This window comes from Pinus tabuliformis, chromosome 5_1 (genome assembly GCF_031772625.1).
Source record: "Pinus tabuliformis cultivar Carrire ecotype Pingquan chromosome 5_1, CPIR1, whole genome shotgun sequence".
Lineage (NCBI taxonomy): Eukaryota > Viridiplantae > Streptophyta > Pinopsida > Pinales > Pinaceae > Pinus > Pinus tabuliformis.
In genome coordinates, this window is record NC_142305.1 from 136,895,352 (window position 1) to 136,920,700 (window position 25,349).

The 25,349-nt window shown below is 40.5% G+C and overlaps 1 protein-coding gene across 1 annotated transcript in view; it reads right to left on the minus strand.

Annotated features, from left to right (window-relative positions):
* Positions 1-24,960, minus strand: part of LOC149163803 (plant/protein) — a 115,332-nt gene extending 90,372 nt beyond the window's left edge. The window contains exon 1 of the mRNA XM_089431873.1: positions 24,522-24,960. Within this exon, the coding sequence (XP_089287999.1) occupies positions 24,522-24,897 (376 nt within the window). The 5' untranslated portion in view covers positions 24,898-24,960. The remainder of the gene's footprint in view (positions 1-24,521) is intronic.
* Positions 24,961-25,349: the final 389 nt, after the last annotated feature.

Sequence of the window (25,349 nt, forward strand, 5' to 3'; positions counted from 1 at the left end):
TCATTAGGAGGATACTTATACTATGCAATATTTGTGGATGACTTCTCACGCAAAACATGGATCTATTTCTTGAAGAGGAAGGATGAAGTATTCAAATGGTTTCGTTCTTTCAAAGCATTGGTGGAGAACTAAACAGGGAAAAAGAATAAGACATTGAGAACTGACAATGGAACTGAATATGAATTCAATGACTTTTGCAGAGAGGTTGGCACTAAGAGGGAGACAATTGTTCCATACACTCCTGAGCCAAATGGTGTTGCTGAAAGAAAAAATTGAACGATTATGGAAGCCACCCATGTGAAAATTCAGATACCCGAATCCTATTGCAGCAACTGGAAATAATTCTCCTAATTGTTAAATTAATTCTTAACAATTTATTTATTGTTTGCTACAACAAATACTGAACCAATCACACTGCAACCTACACAAATAAACTGCAGAAGAAATAAACGTTGGAAGAAATACTAGCACACACACATAAAATGACAGTTACTTTTGGACCAATGTCCCCGGAAAAACCGAACTTGGGAAAACCAATGCAACAACTGAGGGTTTTATTAATATGCAGTAGTGAACTAATCCGAGTACAACTAGATGCCGAAACTGGCAATCCTACATAGAAAAACTAGCAAGAAAAATCTAGTGAGGAATTTCCTCACTCCACGGGCAAATCCAAGCTCTGACCTCGACGCAAATTGAGTCGTCCAAACTAGCTTTGCGTAGTCACTGCAGCACCCGAGCGCAATCACTTCTGCACTCAGCTTGGAACAACTTCTCCTCAAGCCATCTGGTTTGTTGATGTCTGGGAAAATGTCTCTCCCAACCTCTGGAACCTCTACCCAACTTCTGGCACTGAAACTCTGCTTCTCCCCAGCAATTTCGAAGTTGCCTCTAGAGGCTACTGCATTGCTTTGTGTCAGCCTCACCGTGGCTCCTCTGCCTCTCTGCAAATGCACTCATCGGAACTGGAATCCTTCTTTTGGCTTCACTGTCCCTACCCCTCTCTCACTGCTTCGATCTCTCTCGCTCTCTCTCTGACAACTGAATGCTGCTAGTCAAGAAATCTATTTGCTGATGAAATCGAACTGCTCAACTGATCTCTCCAAGCCCCATCGACTCCTCCTTATAATCCTCTGTTGAGACTTCAACAACCAAGATTAGATCTTAATCAATGGCTAGGATTAACTTGAAGTTGATCCGTGTGATTTTCTAGAACATTCACACCATAACTTAATTAATTCTGATTAATTAGTCATATTCCTTAAGTTTAAACTTAGGAAATATTTAAAAACTGACAATAATCTAATTAAGTCATTTCTAGGCGGACTTCCCAAAAATGATTTCTGGGTTTTGGACATCTCATGCATTCTAGCCTCTCCACAAAATTTCAAGGCTAGAACACACCCGATGCTACAAAAATTAACAACCCATGCCATGATCTATGATCAAGGTCTACCTAAAATCTTGTGGGGAGAAGTTGCCAACACTATCGTATATGTTCAAAATAGGAGCCCGCATCAAGCCTTGGATTTCAAGGCACCCGAAGAAGTCTTCACTAGTAAGAAACCTGATGTTTCTCATTTTAGAATCTTTGGTTGTCCGGTATACTTTCATGTGCCTAAAGAGAAAAGGAATAAGTTGGAAGCTTCCGGAAAGAAAGGTATATTCGTTGGCTACAGTGAAAATTCGAAGGCATATAGAATCTATGTACCTGGTCAAAGAGATGTGGAAGTAAGCAGAGATGTTACCTTTGATGAAGACATTACCCTCGGAAAAGCCAAAGATCTCCCCATCTCAAGGAAGGATGATGATGATGTTGTCGAAAAACAAAATGAACCTCCGATGGATGAGCATATGCCCAATGTTGATGGTCTAATGGATCCTCTTGATCCACCTCTTGGTGATTCCTCTACCTCAAGGAAAATACCTTTATGGCTCAAGGACACTCTTGAAGATGCTGAAAATCATTCTGCTCTAAGAGTGACATTCCGCGAAAGTAAGAAGCCGAACAGGTATCAAGGGTACTTGGCTGCCATGGGTGCTATTATTCAAGCAAAACCTTGCACGTTCGAAGAAGCCGTAAAGCACCAAGAATGGAAAGAGGTGATGAATGAGGAATATGAATCAATCATGAAGAATGATGTCTGAGAAGTGGTGCCTAGACCCAAGGACAAATCTATGGTCACTTTTAAACGGATCTACAAGATAAAACATGGAGCTGATGGAAGTGTTGAAAAGTATAAAGCAAGGTTCGTAGCTTGTGGCTTCTCTCAAAAGGAAGGAGTGGACTATGACGAAATATTTGCATCGGTTGCTCGATATGCCACTATCCAATCTATTATTGTTCTCACTACAAATCAAGGATGAAGCCTACATCAGATGGACATCAAGATTGCCTTATTGCATGGCTCACGAAAGGAGGAAGTCTAATTGGAACAACCGCAAGGGTTTGAAGTACAAGATCGAAGGACTCATGTATGCAGGTTGAAGAAAGTACACTATGGGTTAAAGCAAGCCCCTAGGGCTTGGTACAAAATAATTGATAGCTATCTTATGAAGCTAGGATTTACAAGGAGCTATGTTGATCCAAACCTATACTTCAAGGTTGAAAAGGACATGCCACTTATTTTGGTCCTTTATGTTGATGATCTCTTTCTAACTGATGCGGACCCTTTCATTTAACAATGTAAGAGAGAGTTGACTTCCGAATTCAAGACAAAGGACCTAGGTCTGATCCATTACTTCCTATGCTTGGAGGTCTAGCAAAAGCTAGGCAAGATTCTCCTTTCTCAAGGAAAATACACTGTGAAGTTGTTAGAAAGATGTGGGATGGTGGAATGCAAGTTTGTGTCTACTCCGATGGAACTCAACTTCAAGAAGCTATGTGGAAGCGTTACTGGTCCCGAATTGGCAAATCCTTATAAATATAAACAACTTGTGGGAGGCCTGATGTTCTTGGTAAACTCCTAACTAGACATATTGTTACTTTTAGATAACAATGGTATGTTCTATGCTTAGCACAATTTACTTCAATGTTCCTTTAGCAGCCCAATAACAATTTCCAATTATTTCCAGTAGCAATCACATTAACCATTAATCACATTGACAGTAAATGTAGATAGAACATAAAACAAATGCAGAAGACAAGCCAAGACAAGAGGACACCAGATTTGGCGTATGCCAGGGAAAAACCTTTGATCATATCTTCTTATTATTATTCAATAGTTTAGCACACACAGAGAGTACAAAAGTCAAATAGACTAGCCCAATACAAAGTCAAATCAGCCCTGTCAATTTCTGCGGTCAAACTTCAATCCTAACCAGAAAGTCAACTTTAGGCAAAATAGTAGTAAAACAGCTCCTTTGAAGCTTGGTCAAAGGCAGTCAAATTTGGCCTCCAGCAGTGGTCAAAGTCAAGCCAAAATAGTCACAAAACCATCGGTCAAACTTGGTGAACGCAGGTCAAATATCTCCAAAATCCTCGATTTTTGTGCCAGTCAATCTAGCCTAAAGAAACTGAAATTATGCCCTCAAAACTGTAGTCAAAACAAGTCAAAATCTCCTCGGTCAACATGGTCTCGAAGTCTAAAATTTGGTCTGTAATTTTTTTCCCAAAAAAATCATCCTCCTTGCCACACGTGTGAGAGAGAGAGAGGTTGCCCAAGCTGTACAAACCAATCTGATGAAGAGAGAGAAGAATGTGTGAGTGATTGATGTCCAAATGAGGTGTGAGGTCTCTTCTATTTATACACTTCATTGGGGGTGAAGAGACACATCCATTGGGCTTCTTCAACCTACATTAAGCTAAGGCCGACCTGAACAATTTGCACGTGTGGTCATAAATTCAAAATCACACTTTTTCTTGTCTGAATGAGATGACCTTTAGATCAATCTTGGACCTCTTGAAAAGAGGAACCCAATGCAGTCATCATCTCCATCAAATGAGTTGTCCCAAGGTGGAATTTGGCCCTAGTTGCCAATTTTAACACTCCCTCTCAACTGGGGAGAATTCCACTCGCCAATCCATCTGTCATCATCATGCCATCTTGTCGTCATGTACTACCTCTGTCATCTCTACTCTGCTCTGTTGAACCATGAAGTAATAATGAAGAAGAATTGATCGAGAGTGAGTCACAAGACCTTACCACTCTCTGCTGACAAAAGTCAGTCCAAAGGTAGAACCGCAAATGATCCTAGATCAAGTTGTTGAACACCATGCATCCCAGTCATAGGGAGTACGACAGTACACAATGCATCCATCAATAGTGCTATGGTCCCTAACCACTTTTCCCAACTCATTGGCCAGATGAAAGGTACTTCCCATGAGTCTCGGACTCCATGGGTAGAATGTATGTTGGAGCATCGACAGGAGAAGGTTAACCACTCATCCTGCTCATATGCCATAGGAGAAGGTGAACCACTCATCATGCTCATATGCCATAGGAGAAGGTGAACCACTCATCCTATGCATATGTCAATCGTAGGGGAAGGTGAACCACACACCCTACATACATGTGTCTACAATCGTAGGGGAAGGTGAACCACTCACCCTACACACATGTAAACCATCATGGGGTATCACAGGGGAAGGTGAACCACTCACCCTGTACCACTAGGGGAAGGTGAACCACTCACCCTATGGTCGCTCATAGCTCCAAGATGTACCCCAAGCACCCAAGAGCTCCCAGAGCTCAGTGTCCAACTCATGCGAGACCCTCATCAAATGGTCTTTCCATAACTCCAAGTCTCTCACGGAAGGCTAAGAATTTGACATTCCCTAAGGGCTCCATGAAAATGTCTACGATCTACTCATCTGTCTTGATGTGATGGAGCCTTATTGCTGCTCGTTGTACCATATCCCAGATAAAGTGGTACTTCATATCAATGTGCTTGGAGCAGTCGTGGAACACAGGGTTTTCTAAAAGCCGAATCCCACTTTGGTTGTCGCAGAAGATCACGGTGGTATCCAGCACGTAGTCAAATAGCTCATTGAAGAGCTTCCTCAACCAAACAGCTTCACAACAGGACATAATGGTAACATGTATTCGGCCTCGGCAGTGCTTAAAGCAACCGATTTCTGCTTCTTGCTCATCCAAGATATTGAAGCAGACCCCAAAGAGAAGCAACACCCAGACGTGATCTTACGATCCACCACACCACCAGCCCAATCAGTGTCAATATATCCATGTAACCTCAAATTCCCAGCAGTGTATCTCAAACCATAGTTGATTGTGCCACGAAGATACCTCAAGAGATTCTACGCAGCAATCCAATGTATGTGATGAGGCTCGACCATAAATTGACTCAATGTATTCACAGTGAAGCATATGTCCGGACGAGAGTTTACCAAGAACATCAGGGCCCCCACAAGTTGTCAATACTCAGAAGGATTTGCCAATTCAAGCCCAACAGCACTTCCACATAGCTTCTTGAAGTTGAGTTCCATCGGAGTAGACACGGACTTGCATTCCACCATCCCACATCTCTTGAGTAGCTTCACAATGTATTTTCCTTGAGAAAGGAAAATCTCACCTGGCTTTTGCCAGACCTCCAAGCCTAGGAAGTAGTGCATCAAACCTAGGTCCTTCATCTCGAATTTGGAAGCCAACTCCCTCTTGCATTGATAAATGAGAGGGTTTGCACCTGTCAGAAAAATATCATCCACATAAAGAACCAGAATGAGAGGCCTGTCCTTTTCAACCTTGAAGTATAGGTTCGGGTCAGCTTCACTCCTTATAAAACCCAACTTCATAAGATAGCTATCAATCCTCTCATACCAAGCCCTAGGGGCTTCCTTCAACCCATAGAGGGCTTTCTTCAACCTGCATCCATGTGTCTTACGATCTTGGACTTTGAACCCCTCAGGTTGCTCTACATAAAATTCCTCCTTAAACGAGCCATGCAAGAAGAAAGCAGTTTTGACATCCATTCAGTGTAGGCTCCATCCTTGAGAGGCAGCAAGAGCAATGATGGATCAGATAGTGGTGTATCGGGCAATCGATGCAAATATCTCATCATAGTCCACTCCTTCCTTTTGAGAGAAGCCTTGAGCAACGAACCTGGCCTTGAACTTTTCAGCACTCCCATCAGCTCCATGTTTGATTTTGTAAAGCCATTTTGAAGTGACCACTGACTTGTCCTTGGGTCTAGGAACCACATCCCAGACATCATTCTTCATGATCGATTCATATTCCTCATTCATCGCATCCTTCCAAACTTGGTGCTTCACAGCTTCTTCGAACGTACATGGCTTAGATTGAACAATGGTACTCATAACAGCTAAGTACCCTTGGTACCTGTTTGGCTTCTTACTTTCACGAAATGTCCCCCTTGGTGCAACATGTCTTTCAACATCTTCGAGAGTATCTTTGAGCCACAAAGGCCTTTTCCTTGAAGTAGAGGGCTCACCAGGGGGTGGATCAATGGGATCCATCAGGCCTTCAACGTAAGGCATCAAATCATTTATCAGAGATTCATCCTTCTTTTCTGCATCATCATCATTGTCCTTCCTAGGATAGGAAGATCCCTGACTTTCCCAAGGGCAGAATCTTCATCGAAGGTGACATCATGACTTATTTCCACTTCTCTTTGACCGAGCACATAGATTCTATATGCCTTCGAAGTTTCACTGAAACCCACAAAAGTTCCTTTCTTGCCAAATGCATCTAACTTGTTTCTTTTCTCTTTCGGCACATGAAAATATACGGGACAACCAAAAATTCTAAAATGAGAAACATCAAGTTTCTTACTGGTGAAAACTTCTTCGGGTGTCTTGAAGTCCAATGCTTGATGCGGGCACCTATTTTGAACATATACAACGGTGTTGGCAGCTTCTCCCCATAAGAACTTCAGTAGGCCTTGGTCATGAAGCATAGCACGGGTAGCTTCTATGATTGTTCGATTCTTCCTTTCGGCAACTCCATTTTGCTCAGGAGTATATGCAGTAGTGGTCTCCCTCTTAATGCCAGCTTCTCTACAATAGTCATTGAATTCATTTGACTCATATTCGGTTCCATTATTAGTCCTCAATATTTTGATCTTCTTCCCTGTTTGATTCTCGACCGAGCCTTTGAAAGAGCGGAACCCCTTGAACACTTCGTCCTTCTTCTTTAAGAAATAGATCCATGTTTTGCGAGAGAAGTCATCCACAAAAATTGCATAATACAAGCATCCTCCTAAAGATGTTACGAGCAACATACCTGATAGGTCAAAATGGACCAATTGAAGAATATCGGTAGATTGACTTTCACTTGAAGGGAATGGTCCCCTTGTATGTTTTTCAATTGCACAACCCTGACAAACTCCTTCATGATCTATGTTGAATTCGGGCATACCTGTGACCATCTTCCTTACATCACGTAAGGCTTTGAATGAAGGTGAGCAAATCTTCGGTGCCATAATTTGGATTGAAGAGAAGTATCACAAGTCATAGCTCACAAAGACTTCCTCCAACCTAATAGACACCTTCAACCCTGAATCCTAGTGTAAATGCATCTTTCAGGTTCCTTCGCCAAACATGCACCTTCCCATAACAAATGTCACCTTGAAACCTTTATCGTCCATCGCAAAAATAGATATCAAGTTCTTTTTCAAATCAGTACACACAATACTTCTTGTAGATGAAGGGTTTGACCTTGATTTAAGTGAAAAGTGAAAGTCACTATCCCTTTCGCAGGGTAGGTGCCATTGTCTCCAAGTATGATCTCCAAATTTGTTTTCTTTGCAATCAAATTTGAGAGAGCCTCCTTGTACCCAAAGAAGTGCCTTGAGGCACCACTATCAATCAACCAATGATCCAATGTATCCGAAGGAGAGGCAGTGGTGAGGGTAGAAATAAGATAAAATTATTTTTGCTTATCTACAACATTAGTTTCCTCATACCTGGAGTTTCTCGATCTTTTGGGAGGACGACCATTTCCATATCGAGTAGCAGGAGCATTCCTCTTTCCTTTGTTGTTGAACTTGTTGTTCCTTTGATTGTCATTGCCTTTGTAGTTGTTGTGGTTGTTGTTGTCATCATCCCTTGGAGTATCCTTCTTGTGAGGACACTCTCTAGCATAGTGGCCAAACCTATTGCAATTGAAGCATCTTCATTTTCTTCCTTCTTTGAATCCTGACTTAAATCCTTGACCTTGTCTTCTTGGACCAACATTGTTCTTCCTTTTAGCATGAGCGGAGAGAGCAGTAGGATTATTTCCACTTCAGGGCTTATCTCTTTCCATCATCCTTATTTCTTCTTGAGTGCATCTAGCCAACAATTCATCAAAGCCCGGAATCCTACCATTGTTGAGGATGGTGGTGTTAAACACATCCCATTCTCTTGTAAGACCTCCAAGTGCAATAAGATTAATCTCCCTGTCACCAACAACTTCTCCAATAGATAGGAGATCATTCTTGATTTCGGTAATCCTCATGAAGTAGGATTGAATGGACTCTCCTCTATCCATCTTGATGTCTTTCAACTTGTTCTTGAGAAAGAGGACTTGATTTGCATTGTTTACTTTGAACATCCCAACCAACTTGTCATACATCTCCTTAGATGTTTCCAAATCAGAAATATAGGCAACCAAAGGCTTGTGATTGGAATCTACAATAATTTTCTTAGCTTTGACATCACTTTTCTTGTACTTTGTTTTTGCAGCAGCGGGTGCATTTGAAGGAGGCTCCACCACTCATTCTTTGACATAGTCCATAGCATCATTCTCTTCCAAGGTCAGATCTAGAGACATCTTCCATGCATGATAGTCGGATTTGTCCTTAAGCTTGTCCTCGGATTTGAAGTATGATGTAGTCGTCATTGACACTAGCTCCAAATTCTTGTCCAACAGCTTCCCTTAGTGATTGCTTTTTCTCACTCTTGCTTGGGCTTTGCCTTCACTTTGGCTTTCATCCCATGTTAATTTTAGATAACAATGGTATGTTCTATGCTTAGAACAATTTACTTCAATGTTCCATTAGCGGCCCAATAACAATTTCCAATAGCAATCACATTAAACCATTAATCACATTGACAGTAAATGCAGATAGAACATAAAACAAATGCAGAAGACAAGCCAAGACTAGAGGACACCAGATTTGGCGGATGCCAAGGAAAAACCCCAATGTGGGGAAAACCCTTTCATCAAATCTTCTTATTATTATTCAATAGTTCAGCAGAGACAAAGAGTACAAAAGTCAAATAGACTAGTCCAATACAAAGTCAAATAAGCCCTATCAAATTATGTCGTCAAACTTCAATCCTAACCAAAAAGTCAACTTTAGTCAAAACAGCAGTAAAACGCCTCCTTTGAAGCTCGATCAAAGGCAGTCAAATTCGGCCTCCAGTAGTGGTCAAAGTCAACCCAAAACAGTCACAAAAATACTGGTCAAACTCGGTGAACTTGCAGCTAGCTCTGTGGTCAACGCAGGTCAAACAGCTCCAAAATCATTGATTTTTGTGCAGTCAATGCGGCCTAAAGAAACCAAAATTTTGCCCTCAAAACCGTAGTCAAAATAGGTCAAAATCTCCTCAGTCAACGCTGGTCCTAAAGTCTGAAAGTCAACCTATAATTTTCTGCCCAAAAAATCGTCCTCCTTACCACACGTGTGAGAGAGAGAGAGAGGTTGCCAAAGTTGTACGAACCAATCTGATGAAGAGCAAGAAGAATGTGAAAATTCCAACACTCAAGGAACCCCTACTGCAACAAAACTGAATTTACTTCTCCTACTTGATTTTAATATAGATTATCAAGTTATTTTCTGAATAATACCAAAGTAAATTACTTTTACAACCTGCACCATTTTAATTTGATTACATGAAACAAGAAACTGAGCAAAGAACAAGATACATAGGACACCGTTATTTTGGACAAAATAGTCCCCGGAAAACCCCAATGCGGGAAAACCAGTGTAGTAGCTCTGAGGGTTTTATTTATTAGGCAGTAGTTCTGAATACAATTTTGGATGCCCTCCCAGCAATCCAATTACAGAGAAAAATATAATGGCGGAAAACTGTGAGATTACCTCACTTCACCTGGCAATTTTTGGCTGATCCGGCAGCAGAACTAGCTAACCATGGCTATCTTTGCGTTCGCCCTGCGTCAACCTTACAGGCTCTGCATCAATTCTGCGTTGTCTCTTCTGCCTTCTGGAGCTTCTGCGTCAACCTCTCTCCGCTGTTTCTGCAGCTCCCTGGCAATTCTGGCTTTCTGCGTGAGGGCAACCTCACTTCTGCACTAGCCCTTCTCGCTCTGTGTCAAGACTGCATGAGCCCAAACTAGCCCAGCGTTAGTCCCTCTAGATGTTGCGATGCCTCCACTAGTGGCTCTCCGCCTCTCTGTCCAGTATTCCCAAACTATCCCTACCCCTCTACTGCAAAATGATCACTCAGTTCGAATTTCTCAGCTTCCTAGCCATAGAAATTGAACTCTAGATCAATTCGTTCTCTCCATTTGTATTTCTAAATGAACCCCAAGCCTCCTTCTTATACTTTTCTCATTGAGACTTCAACAGCCGAGATTCAGTCTCTAATCAACGACTAAGATTAAAAACTTGACTTGATCTGCTTTCTAGAACATTCTCACCCATATTTTGATTAATACCCATTAATACTTTAATTTTCCTAAGTTTAGTATTAGGAACCCCATTAAAAATATTAATTATTTTAATAAAATACAATCCGGGTGGAATTTCACCAACCAGTTTCTGGGTTCTTTAGAATTCATGTGCCTTAGCCTCTCCACCAATTTTCCTGGCTAGAGCACATTCGATGCTACCAAAAACTAACACTCCCTCCTAGCGAGAAATGTGCTCTAGCAACAATGTCCAACTGCATGTTGCTTTGTCTCTGAAGCATCTCCTTTCCACACTGTTCTGTTGATTTTGGGTAGCATCGGATGTGCTCTAGCTTTGAAAATTGGAGGAGAGGCTAAGGCACATGAGATCTCCAAGACCCGGAAATCGTTTTGAGAAATTCCACCCGGATGAGGAGTTATTAAAATAATTAATATTGTTAATGGGTTCCTAAGTCTAAACTTAGGAAAATAAAAATATTAATGGGTATTGATAAAGATAAGGGTGAAAAGCTTCTAAAAGGCAAGGATCAAGTATGTTTTAATCTTAGCCGTTGATTAGAGACTTAATCTCGGTCGTTGATTCATCAACAGGAAAAGTATAAGAGAAGACTTGAAGATCATTTGGAGACACACAGACAGATACTCAGTATCTCAAGGAAAATCGATTCTCAAGAGAAGGAGATCGATTTCAGAGGGAGAGTTGTAGGGTGAAGGAAGAGGAGGGCATCAGCAGCAGTCAGTGACTGAGGAGGAGGTGACACAGGTACATTGAGAGATAGCGCAGAGTGAGACACAATCTAGAGGCAAGACGTAACCCTCACGTAGGCTGATGCAGAGGGACGCAGAGGCACACTAAGCCACACAGAGTGACACAGAGGTGACACAGGAGTGGGAGAAGGGTCTCCAAAGTGTCAGAAAGGTTCCAAGGGAAAGTCTTAGGTGTTTTCTTTTAGTTTCTCTGTAAAATCATTCCTTGTAAAAGCGATTGTTGTTGAAGATTAATAAAACCCTCATCTACTGCACCGGTTTTCCCGCATTGGGTTTTTCCGAGGACAATTGTCCAAAAACAACTGCGTTGATGTGATTGATTCTTGTGCATGTATTTTCTCTGTGTAATTATGTGATAACTACAGTAGAATTTATTTTAATATTTGCTGAAGGGATTTCGTAAATAACTTATTGTGAAGAATAAGTAGGTGAAATAAATCAGTTGCTGCAGTAGAATTTCAGATTAGAAATTTTCACATGTTGCTACCATCAACACTGTGCTACTGCTACTACTGTACTGCTGCCATCAAAACTATGCTACTGCTGCTACTGTATTGTTGCCCATGACACTGCCACTGCCACTGCTACATCTGTACTACAGCTCCCTCTACATCTACTGCTAACACTGCCATTGCTAGCTCTACACTGAATCATTTTCCAATTGTTGTTGCTCAGCAACAGAAAATCATCCCAAATTTCTGAACTAACTATGTTCAGCATAATACCATGTGAATGTTGGAATCTGACTGCTACTAGTCTCTGACCCTCTGAATCTTTTGCGTTGTTGCTAACTTCTGCATTATGCCATCTGCACTGCTGCCAACCTTGCTCTGTGTTGATCAGTCTCTGGTCTCAGGCTACTGCATATGTCTCTCCAATCAACCCACTGCATCATCTGACACTAAGTCCATCTCGCTACTGTTGAATCTCGGGCTCCCATAGCAAGGAATTGATCCAAGAGGTGGGTTCCTCAAGGATCCTGCCCACATGTAGTCCTCCCGACTACAGTTCTATATCGCCCCATTTCCCTCTTGGAGATGCATGGGCACTCATGGCAAACTCATCTTCATCAATTTTTGTTGGAGCAGCCTTCGGATCATGTTTCTCGTCCTTATCCTTTCGCTTCAAAGGACACTGGGATGCAAAGTGGCCCAACTCGCCACATCTGAAACATTTCACCTTCGAAATGTCCTTCTTCCGCTTCTGCTTCTGCTATCCCTTTGATGCTAGAGCTGTGTTCTCCTCCTCCTCCTTGGTCTTCGTGCCACTCCCACTGTTGCCATTGAGGTTGACCTTAACTAGATCCCTCCTTAATTCTTCCTATTGAAGGGTTGCCCACATCTCCTCCCATGAAGGTAGTCTTTCCCTGCCCAATATACTTTGGACGAAGACTTGCCATTCATCTGAGACTCCATTCAGAGTTGTCCTTACCATCGAGGTAGACTAAGGAGTAGACCCCACTGCAACAAGTTGGTCTCTAGTGTCCTAAAGATGTTGAAGATAGGAGTTAACCCCTTCTCTCTTCTGCACCAATGTCCACTGCAACTTTTGTTCTAAGTACATCTTCCGTTGTTCGGAAGAACCTTCATACAGTGAATACATAGCTTCCCACATTTCTCGAGCCATATATTTGCCCTGCAAGTGTGAGACCACATGATCTCGAACTCCATCGAGTATGAACCTCTTCGCCTTCCCCTGCTCGGCCTTTTACTTCTTCCTCTGATCATTGTCTGCAGGAACAACCACAACACTCTTGACGTAAGCTTTGAGATCGTACTCCTCCAGAACAACTAAGATTCTGGTCTTACATATGACATAGGTGGAATCTCCTTCCAACTTGTCCTGATCTCTGAGCCCATGTGATGCCATCTTACCCAAACTGTCGAATTGACTCCTCTAGTCACTGCGCACCACTGGTTTGCTGCCCGGCAAGTGAAAAATTCGAACTTTTGGCGAGAATAGTCCTCGCTCTTTTCCGACGGACTTCTGCCCCAGCAGAAACTATGCCCTTCAAGCACTGCCTGAGCCTCTACGTCACTCCCTCTACCTCTCTAAGCTTCACGAACCGGAAATCGTACCTCTTTGTCGACTCTCTCAAAGAGAGATTTCCTCGGGATCTCTGCTTTATCGACAAAGACTACACAATCCCTTCAAGGGGATTCGAATTGCTTCCAAATGCAGCTATTGGCCTCTCTGCTCGGCATTGGATCTACTCTTCCTATTTCAAAATCAATGCTCTGATACCATGTAAAAATTCCTACACTCAAGGAACCCCTACTGCAGCAAAACTGAATTTACTTCTCCTACTTGATTTTAATATACATTATCAATTTATTTTATGAATAATACTAAAGTAATTTACTTCCACAACCTACACCAATTTAATTTGATTACATGAAACAAGAAACTGAGCAAAGAACAAGATACATAGGATATTGTTATTTTTGGACAAAATAGTCCCCGGAAAATCCCAATGCGAGAAAATCGGTGCAACAGCTTTGAGGGTTTTATATTATTAAGCAGTAGTTCTGAATACAATTTTGGATGCCCTCCCGATAATCCAGTTACAGAGAAAAATATAATGGCGGAAAACTGAGTGAGATTACCTCACTTCACCCGACAATTTCCGGCTGATCTGGTAGCAGAACTAGCTAACCCCAGCTATCACTACGTTGGCCCTGCGTCAACCTTACAGGCTCTGTGTCAGCGCTGCGTTGTCTCTTTGCCTCCTAGAGCTTCTGCATCAACCTCTCTCGGTTGTTCCGGCAGTTCCGCTTTCTGCGTGAGGGCAGCCTCACTTATGTGCTAGCCCTTCTGGCTCTGCGTTAAGATTGTGTGGGCCCAGACTAGCCCAGCTTCAGTCCCTCTAGATGTTGCGCTGCCTCCACTAGTGGCTCTCCGCCACTCTGTCCAGTGTTCCCGAACTATCCCTGCCCCCTGCTGCAAAATGATCACTTAATTCGAATTTCTCAGCTTCCTAGCCCTAGAAATCGAACTCTAGATCAATTTGTTCTCTCCGTGTGTATTTCTAAATGAACCCTAAGCCTCCTTCTTATACTTTTCTCATTGAGATTTTAACGGCCAAGATTAAGTCTCTAATCAACGGCTAAAATTAAAAACTTGACTTGATCCGCTTTCCAGAACATTCTCACCCATATTTTGATTAATACCCATGAATACTATAATTTTCCTAAGTTTAGAATTAGGAACCCCATTAAAAATATTAATTATTTTAATAAAATACAATCCATGTGGAATTTCACCAAACAGTTTCTGGGTTCTTTAGAACTCATGTGCCTTAGCCTCTCCACCAATTTTCATAGTTAGAACACATCCGATGCTACCAAAAACTAACAAAGAATGTGTGAGTGATTGATGTCCAAATGAGGTGTGAGGCCTCTTCTATTTATACACTTCGTTGTGGGTGAAGAGACACATCCATTGGGCTTCTTGAGCCTACATTAAGTTGAGGCCAACCTGAACAATTTGCACGTGTGGTCATAAATTCAAAATCACACTTCTGCTTGTCCGAATGAGATGATCTTTATATAAATCTTGGACCTCTCGAAAAGAGGAACCCAATGTAATCATCATCTCCATCAAATGAGTTGTCTCAAGGTGGAATTTGGCCCTAGTTGCCAATTTTAACACATATGCTTCGCTATAAATACTTTTTGTCAATTTATGGTTGAGCCTCATCACATACATTGGGTTGCTGCTAAGAATCTCTTAAGATATCTTCGTGGCACTATCAACTATGAACTGAGATACACTGCCAGGAATTTGAGGCTACATGGATATTCTAATGCTGACTAGGCTAGCAGTGTGGTGGATAGAAAGAGTACGTTGAGATGTTGCTTCTCGTTAGGATCTACTTCAATTTCTTGAATGAGCAGGAAGCAGAAATCAGTTGCTCTAAGCAATGTCGAGGCCCAATATATTGTAGCTAGTATGGCATGTTGTGAAGCTATTTGGTTGAGGAAGCTCTTTAGTGAGCTATTTGAGCACGTGTTGGATACCACTATTATCTATTGTGATAACTAGAGCGGGATTCGCCTTTCAGAGAATCTTGTGTTCCATGACCGCTCCAAGCACATTGATATCAAGTACCACTTTATCCGAGATATGGTACAACGAGGAGCAATAAGGCTCCAACATATCAGGACTTATGAGTAGGTTGCTAAATTCTTAACCTTTCGAGAGAGACTTAGAGTCGTGGAAGGACCCCACAATGAGGGTCCTGCTTGATATGGTACAACAGGGAGCAATAAGGCTCCAAGACATCGGGACTTATGACCAGGTTGCTAAATTCTTAACCTTTCGAGAGAGACTTGGAGTCGTGGAAGGACCCCCCAATGAGGGTCCTGCTTGAGTTGGACATTGAGCTCTGGGAGCTCCTGGGGGCCTGGGGTACTTCTTGGAGCTATATGCGACCATAGGTTGAGTGGTTCACCTTCCCCTGCGATACCCATGATGATATATGTGAGCATAGTGTGAGTGGTTCACCTTCCCCTATGGTTGATGTTATATGCATAGGATGAGTGGTTCACTTTCTCCTATGGCATATGAGCAGGATGAGTGGTTTAACTTCTCCTACGGATGCCCAACATACATCCTACCCTTGTAGTCTAGGACTCTTGGGAAGTACCTCTCATTTGGCCAGTGAGTTGGGAAAAGAGGATAGGGACCATAGTACTACAAATGGACGCATCATGTACTGTCATACTTCTTATGTTTAGGATGCATGATGTTCAACAACTTGATCATTTAGGATCAAGTTTGATTGGGGTTCTACCCCTGGTTATGTGGATTGACTTTTGTCAGTGGAGAGTGGCAAGGTCTTGTGACTCACTCTCGAAATCCTTCTTATTATCTATATCAATCTTCAGCAGAGATGAGACGAGATGCAGAGATGGTACATGATGACAGGATGGCATGATGATCGATGGTTAGATATTGGCAAGTGGAATTCTCCCTAGTTGAGAGGGAGTGTTAAATTGTGCAACTAGGGCCAAATTCCACTTTGGAAAACTCATTTGATGGAGATAATTATTGCATTGAATTCCTCTTTTCGAGAGGACCAAAATTGACCTAAGGTTCACTGAAATCAGACAAGGAGAAATATGTTTTTGAAGTGAAGCCCACACATGTGCAAATTGTCAAGGTCGGCCACACCATCATGTAGGCTCATGAAGCCCAAGAGACATGTCTTTTGACCCACATTGACTCATATAAATAAGAGACCTCAAACCTCATTTGGCATCATCACAACTCATCAAATATTCTCTCTCCTCATCTGATTGGGTTGTACAAGTTGAAAGAAGCCTATTTCTCACACGTGCGGATTTCAAGAGGCAATTTGACTAGGCGTTGACTTTCTGTTTCAGCGGAGTTTGACCAATGTTGACTAAGGATCTCTTGACCAAATTTGACTGCGATTTTTGGAGGAATATTTTTGTTTGCCCAGGCTGCATTGACTATCGCAAAAACTGAGGAATTTTGGGCACTTTGACCTACGTTGACCGCAGTCTTATTTGACCGCAAGGCTGACTTCAATTTGACCAAGTTTCACTGTTGTTTTGCTAACTGTTTTGGGTTGACATTGACCAACAAGGTTGAATTTGATTGGGTTGAAATGAGCTCCAAGTGGACTATTTGTTGTTGCGTTGACCATTGTTGACTTCTAGTTAGGGTTGTTTGATCACTGTTGACTAGAAGCAAAATATTGTTGTTTTCATAGGGTTGTTTTGGACAATGTATTGGATCACTTTATTGTCAAGTCAACTTTGACTTTGACTTCATCATTGTACATTATTGGATTCTCTCTTTGTTGAATAATTGATAATAGATAAGAAGGATTAATGGTTTCCCCCTTATGAGGTTTGTCTATGGCATTAGCCAAAATTTTGGTGTTCTCTTGTCTTGGTTTGTCTTCTACATTTCACTGTTTGTGTTCTATCTACAATTACTATCAATGTGAATTAATGGTTTATGTGGTTGCTATTGGAAAATAATTGGAAATTATCATTGGGCTAATAAAAGGACATTGAAGTAATTGTTACAAGCATAGAACATACCATTGTTATCTAAAATTAACAGAGGGAAACCTCTCAGCCAGGAAAGAAAAAGAACTTGAGAAAGCTCAAGTGCTTCATTTAGCACAAGAATGGGTACTATGCATCATAGTGTTTGGAGAAGAAGAAGGGGAAAGGGAAGTCGCAACAAATAGCAACATCAAAAGAGGTTCAACTTGATGAGTTTGTAGAGAAGTTCGAGAAAGACTTCTCATTTTTCTCTTGACTATCTACCAACACCATCATCAAGAGTAATTGGTACTTGGATAGTGGTGCATCAAGCCATATGTCAAAAGCACAGGAGTCGTTTAGCAATCTAATGGAGAAAGAATCAAATTTACATGTGTAGCTTAGAAATGATGCCAACTATGCAATAAAGGTTGTTGGATCCATTAAGTTCTAACTAGAGTCAAGCGGGATGTTGGAAGACAAGGACATGTTATTTGTACTAGGATTGAAGAAGAACTTGCTCTCATTCTCAGTAACCAATGATAGAGGATACAAGATCATGTTCAGGAATGGGTCAGTGCCCATTCATCTAGAGGAATCTAGCCCAAACATAATAGTAGTTATCGAGGTTAGAGAGAGCAACTTATATAGGTTGAAAAGCAAACTTGTTCAAGCATTAGTAAATGACAGTGACAACCTTGCCAATCCTGAGGGAGATTGTCACTAGTCCCCCAAATTGCAATATTGAGGAATTGGGCATGTGCAAAGGCCATGCACTTGGCAAGAATGCCAAGGCTTTTTCTCCAAGTAGGGAGAGTAGGTCCAAGGGGATCTTGGATCTCATTCACTCATATGTATGTGGGCCTATGTCAATGGCATCAATACAAGGAGCACAGTACTGTCTCACTTTATTGATGACTATTCTAGGAAAGCCTAGATCTTCTTCATGAATACCAAGGATGAGGTCTTCAGTCAATTCCAGAAGTTCAAGGCCTGGGTGGAGAACTAGACAATCAAAAAGATCAAGGTCTTGACGTCAAAAAGTGTGGGAGATTACATCTCCAATGACTTCAAGGATTTCCGCAAGGAAAAAAGAATCAAGAGGAAGATGATAGTCTCGTCCAACCCTCAACAAAATGAAGTTACAAAGAGAGAATCGGTCCATCATCGGTTCTGCTAAAGCTATCCTACATGACCAACAACTTCCTATGTTTCCTTGGGCAGGGGTATGTAGCATTGCAATTTATGTGCAGAATAGGAGTCCTCACAAGATATTGGGGGACAAGACTCTTGAGGAGGCATTTGCCATTCATAGGGGTGAAACCAACGATAGGACACTTGAGGATCTTTGGTTGTCCAATATGCAACCATTTTTCTATGGTGAAGAGGATAGAGTTGGAGCCTTTAGGACAAAAGGGGATATTGGTTGGTTATAGCGAGACCTCAAAAGCTTACAGGATCTTCATACCAGAGTAGAGGAAGATAGTTGTAAGTAGGGATGTTAAGTTCAAGGAGAACTTGGCAGTTAGGAAAGCTCATGAGTTGGAACTTTGCCGTGACAAAGAATGAAGAGCAAAAGGCTCTGAAGGTAGAGCAACATGCATAGACGTCCAGTTCAAGGAGTCAACCTTCAGGTGGGGAGGAGACATCAACTTCCAATTCTATTAGGAGACCCAGGTGATTTGAGTAGACATTGAGGGATTCTCAAAAGCATGTGGAGGCTCCTAGGAGCACATTCACGAAGAGCAAGCCTCTAAAGAAGTTTATGTACTACATGGCACTAATGAATAGTGCCATCAAAGAGGCGGCAAACCAAGAGGTTTGGAGGAAAGCCATGGTGAAGGATGATGCTCTCATATGTATAGAGAATCGAATTACATCCTTGGATCATTGTCACAACTTGAGATCATTTATCTCTTGGATTAGTCATCTTCTCTCGCATGTGATCGTTGTCACAACTTGAGATCATTTATCTCTTCAATTAGTCTTCTTCTCTCTTGTGCACTATGGAGACCCAATAGATTTAACTCAAAACCCCCAAACACTTGTAAAGGTTTTTCACAGTAGGCCAAAAACCTATGAATATACATGTCATACATCTACTTGATAGTGAGGAAGCAAACTCATTAACAAAAATTTTAGGAAAAGTCTAAGCACCAGAGATAAAGTCCAAGCAAACTTAGATTAAGGGTTGCTAGAGTGTTGAGCTACTAGACCACTAATCTTTGCAAGTTCTTTGGCAAATAGTGTTGCTGCTCCAAAGAAGTTAGAACCAAGCTTCTTGCTAGTTGCCCATCTTGAGGAACTGGAGTTACAACACTCAATGAAGAAGACTTGTGGCTAGATCCACCTACAAGAGGAGCAATAAAAGGTGGCAGTGCAGACTGAATGAGAATCAAACCTGTCAACAATTGGGAATTTGCAATTGCCACCAAGGGTGTCCTGCTAGATGAAACAACAAGAGAGCCAATTGCACATAGGACACCCTCTAGAGAGAGGAAACAAGAACACAAGCCGATTCCCACCTATCTAGACAAAGGCGTCATTTGATAAAATTCAGCTAGCTGTTTCTATAAAATTACAAAAACAATTATGCAACATCCCTGTCTGATGATGTTGGATCATCTGACATATTGTGGATATCATTGACAGTCAAAGTTCCAAATTGAAAACCCTAGCAATTTCAAAATATAAGAAGTAATGAGAGGAGTCATGAATGCACGTGGAAATGAAGCTTACTTGCCAATATATTATAGAATTCAATTCCTCCTTTAGGTCTCATATGGAAGCCAGCACTAGTAATTTGAAATATGCAGTATTAAAATAGGCCTTATCCAATTCTCTTCTATGTTATACTATGGCACTTAAGTTGACCTACTTTTCTCATATAGATATCCTCTTTTTCTTTTAACGTATGCCATCCTTTGACACATTAAAGAAGCATGATGTTAATTATGTGTTCATACTACCTCTTCTGAAGAGGGCCATAACACAAACCTGAGCACCAAGAGATAGCACACCTCTTAGTGTAGACCAGAAATGTGTAAATAAGTTCATTTTCTCTTGGATCAAATAGCCTCCAAAATGATTACATGGCACAGCAAACTCAGCTGATGGAAAATTAACCGTAGACCAGTGTCATAAAATTCATTGGATTACTTGGCAAATGCACTGTCAGCGAGTATGAATCCCCTGTTGTAAGTTTGATGCACAAGTACTCACAGGTTAAACTTTGGTCCATAAGTACTAGTACTCATCAAGTTTCTGACAAGTCAACGATATTCATGAACTGGATGAAAATTTCAGAGTGCCCTCTTTATATAATCTTCAACATGTCCTCATTCTACTCGTTTAATTTTTTGTCTTTGCCAATTTTTCCCAAGTTTTTTGCTAAGTCCAAGTTGAATACTTACTCCCCAGCCTCGCTGTGATTTTTCCAAGCCATGTCTTGTAACGTTGATGTGGACATTGGATTATAAATTATGAAATAACAACAATCTGCTTCAAATATATCAGCGATCTCAAGTTTCAGGAGGATTCAAATTTCAGTTTTATATGACATGATGTAGAAATCAGTGATGCCTCCTGGTGTCTGTAGGTCGCTTTGGGTCATCCATAACCTAAGTCAGATGGTTCAGGTTCAAGTTCGGGGTCAGCAATGACTAGGTTTGGTTTGAATCCAAATTTTTCAATGGTGTTCACCAATAGGTTCGTCTACTTACAATATATATATATATATATATATAAGCTTTAAAGTCAATTGAGTATATTGTTGTAATGGTTTCAAGTTGTTGTTGAACAGACTTGAGCCCTGAAGAATATCTTACCCTTGCTTACAGGCAGGAAGGTAGGGTGCTTGGTTACATGGAAAAAATATATATTAACTTTAAAATGAAATATGACATAAAATAGTAAAAAATCAACATCAATAAACATAAAACATGTCATGGTAGACTTGGAAACTACAAGGATAGATTATGAGCTTTAGTTGTGACATAATGTTACAACTTACATGCTTTTTCAGTTTTGAATTGGTCAATGAGCCTCAACCTATTTGGGTGAAAAGTAGTTGACTCTGAATGACTGATTAAATGAGTGAAGGTATACATTCATTGACATTTCCTTTCACAATATAAACTATTCAGCAAAGGCAACTGTATGGACCATCTTAGAAAGTGTATCACCCACCAGGATCAGCATCTGAACACCCACACTAGACAGTCAATAGAGAGTAGAATGTCCTCCCTGTACAGTCAATCAAAGATATAACGTCAACCCATCAAATACACAATAGCGCCCCAACTTGAGGTTTGACTGGTTAAATGAGTGAAGGTATACATTCATTGACATTCCCTTTCACAATATAAACTATTCCAGCAAAGGAAACACTGTATGGACCATCTTAGAAAGCGTATCACCCACCAGGATCAGCAACTGAACACCCACACCAGACAGTCAATAGAGACTAGAATGCCCTCCCTGTACAGTCAATCAAAGGTATAACGTCAACCAATCAAATACACAATAGCGCCTCAGCATGAGGTTTGCCGAACCTCAAAAAAAATTACGTTTGTCGAACCTCAAAAATATGTTTAGGTTCACCAAATTTCAAACCTCGAGGTTGAAGTAAAGTGAACCTTGTGGCATAGCAATGGTGGAATATGTGTTTAGACCAAGGTTATAGGACTCAAGATTGTGGATTAAAATTGGCAGAAGATTTCAATATGGGACAACAGCTGTTCCAAATTTAGGAATAGGGAATCAACATCCTCATTTTTTTTAATAAAAATATATATTAATAGGGAAATGAAAACAGAAATTCAGGAAAATAAAGTTGGAGAAAGTTGGAATTTTATATTGTAACATCATACAGCATCAATGTAGTTGACAGGGAATTGGGAGATGCCATGCGAATCACAATAGATGAAGACCATGCATCTCAAAAGCCTCCTAAAGCTGTAGGAGCTAGATCTAGCACCCACCCACACACACACACACACACAGAAGGCTAAAGAAAGATTGTTTGACTGTTACTGAAAGTATATATGAAGCAATCCCCTTTTTAAATCCTATTTCTGATTAGCGCCAAGACTTAAAGGTTATCCAGATCAGTTTTCTAGGCTATGACACTAGATCCTTTAAGATGCTGCAAGAAATAAGGATATGATCCCTTCGGAATCCCCCTATCTTCCCGATTGAAAACTCTAATAGGGAGAAATCTAGGGCTCATTCCAAGACAGATCCTGTCTCCACCATGTGACCTCTAAGAGATCCTGCTCTGAAAACTTGAAAGGTAAAAAAAATTGAAAGAAAAAAAATACAAAACATAACACAACAACGAACCCCTAGAAAAAACTTCAAAGATGCAACTACACCATGGCCATTTTCTAGATGTATTTTACCTTCTGACATTATTATCGTAATTTACAAATCATTTTAATTTGTATATGGTATTGTATAGTTTATATATTTTTGATAAAACCTAATCAACTCCTAATGATTCTAAATTTCTGAGAATTTGTTATTCTGATACCCATTTTTGCATCTTCTGGTGACACTATTACCACTTCCTAGTGTTATCTATGAAATAGAAAGCTAAGCATTTAACCAAAATCTGGAACATGAATGTTGTTACGTCTAACCTTGAATATTTTCTTCTGTTAGAGAATTTACCCTTTGAACGCTTAGCATTCAACCTAATTCTTAAAAAAACAGTTTCCTACATCTAAGCTTGAAAAAAATTTCCTGATAGTGAATTCAACTTTTGAAAAGAAAAAGGGAAAAAGAATGAACTGAATGTTGGAAAAGGTATAGTAACACCCTCGGCATGGAATAGATCTTCGAACATAAGAACCACCCTGCAACATGCAAAGCAGTACTTAACTGTATATTCTTTTTGAGGATTGCACGGATGTAATAGGAAAATAAAACTTGTATTGATACTTTATGGTAAAACCTAGATAAATGAATTGAAAAACATAAAACAAATTTTGCAACACAGAGAAAAGCCTCCCACGTGATTTTTTTCAATTCGTTTAATGCCTCCAGTCACAGGAAATGGCTCTCAGAATCTGTTGGAACCATTTCCAACTGAAAAACGTGAAAAATTGCAGAATCCAAAACAGATATAATCCGTCCCACATATGGGATTGGCACCCAGCCTAGGTGATTCCAGTAACTATGGGTTAGACCTAACACTGAAATATATATTGTTGTCACAAAAAATGGACAAATATCGTAGTGTAGAGTACTTAAGATGTTAGATACTAGGCAGAAGGGTAAAAAATCAGAACAATGAAGTAGTGCGATGTGAATTTGGTCCATGTTTAGCAGAAGAAGATTTTTAGCGACTTTTTTCACAAAATTCACAATCCCAATAATTACTCTTTAGTTAATGGGGTTGTGGATCAGTGGTGAAGATGGTGGCCTAACTCAGTGGGGAAGATGGTGGCATGTTAGGCCGCCCACCAAGGTTCAATTCCCATAAGTGGTCAAAGGCCAGGTGCAAGTTCTAAGTGAATTTGACTGAATAGTGTCCCCTGTCACGGCAGCTTAGGCAAACAGAAGTGCTTGTGTTAACGGTCCGTTCCTCACCGTCAGAAGCGGACTGCATGTGATGGCCAAACTCTTCGGGATAGTTGTAGTGATTATATTGAATTTAAAGGAAGGCCAGATGCAAGTTCTAAGTCAATTTGACAGAATAGTACCCCCTGTCATGGCAGCTTAAACAAACAGAAGTGCTTGTGTTACTGGTCCGTTCCTCACCGTCACAAGCGGACTGCATGTGGTGGCCAAACTCTCCGGGCTAGTTGTAGTGATTCTATTGAATTTAAAGGAAGCACTTCCCCTCAAAATAATTAATCTGCACAAAAGATAAACAGGAGGAACTCTGGAATTTTTGATTTCTTATTTTAAAATTCATATAATTTCTTATTATTTCTTATTTTGAAATCCATATATTCAAACAAACAATTGCTTCCAAAATGCAGAACTGTTGAAAATCTTAGTTATACATTCAACCTATTTTGCCAAAAAATATACAACCAAGTAAGCAATTTGTAAAACAATTATTCCTCCAAATTTGATGCAAAAACTTGTCAATATTCTCTATATGTCTGCCTCCTCGATGAGTGAAATAAACTAGAAAAACTAACAATAATTATTTTTAAAAAAATACCATCATAACTACTGGAGTCAATGCTCTGCTTCAATTGCCGTCTCATATCATAGGCCCTGGAGGAAACCTGCTTCACAAATTCCTCGGAAGTGTCTGGAATTTGGCCATCCATGTGAAGAGCGGCATCCACCTCATCATCCTCTTGGCGATCTGGAGTTCCATTCCCACCAGCTTTAGCTTCACACACCTGTGTGCTGCCATATTTCACAAACAACGAGGGGTAAGCCCTAAAGAGTTTGGAGGAATTCAATTGGACCTGTTCATCAATTGCCCTCCTCCTTGTCTGTAAACAGAATTTGGGATAATTATTAATATTATTTTTGTTAAGAATGAATTTGGTGATTGGTGAACTTAGGGCTATGACATCCATTGCCATGGTTGGGCAATAGAGACTTTGAATTGGATGTTTAGAGCACCAAATGGGTGGAATGAGTGAAATGGAATGATCGTAATTCTTTTGAATCCAATGAGATGACGTGTTAGATTCGGAGGCTTCTGCGACCGATGTGGAGGCGTTTGGTGGCACGTTTTAATTGGAATAGCCACGTCAACATTCTTAGTTTTTGGTGCTGGCTTTTGGCGTGGGACGATCAAAGTGTAATAGAATTTAAATTTGAATATTTTTATTAATGGTTATTATTTTCTGTTCAGGTCCGTGATTATTGGTTTTATCATATATATATATATATATATAATATGATTTTAAATAATTTATTATTTAAAATTTAAACTCAATTAGTATTACTAGCCTCCAGGTAAAAATTGTTGATTTTGTATTAATTAGGTTTTGATTATAATATTTTTTATTTTTGCTATATATTAATTTTA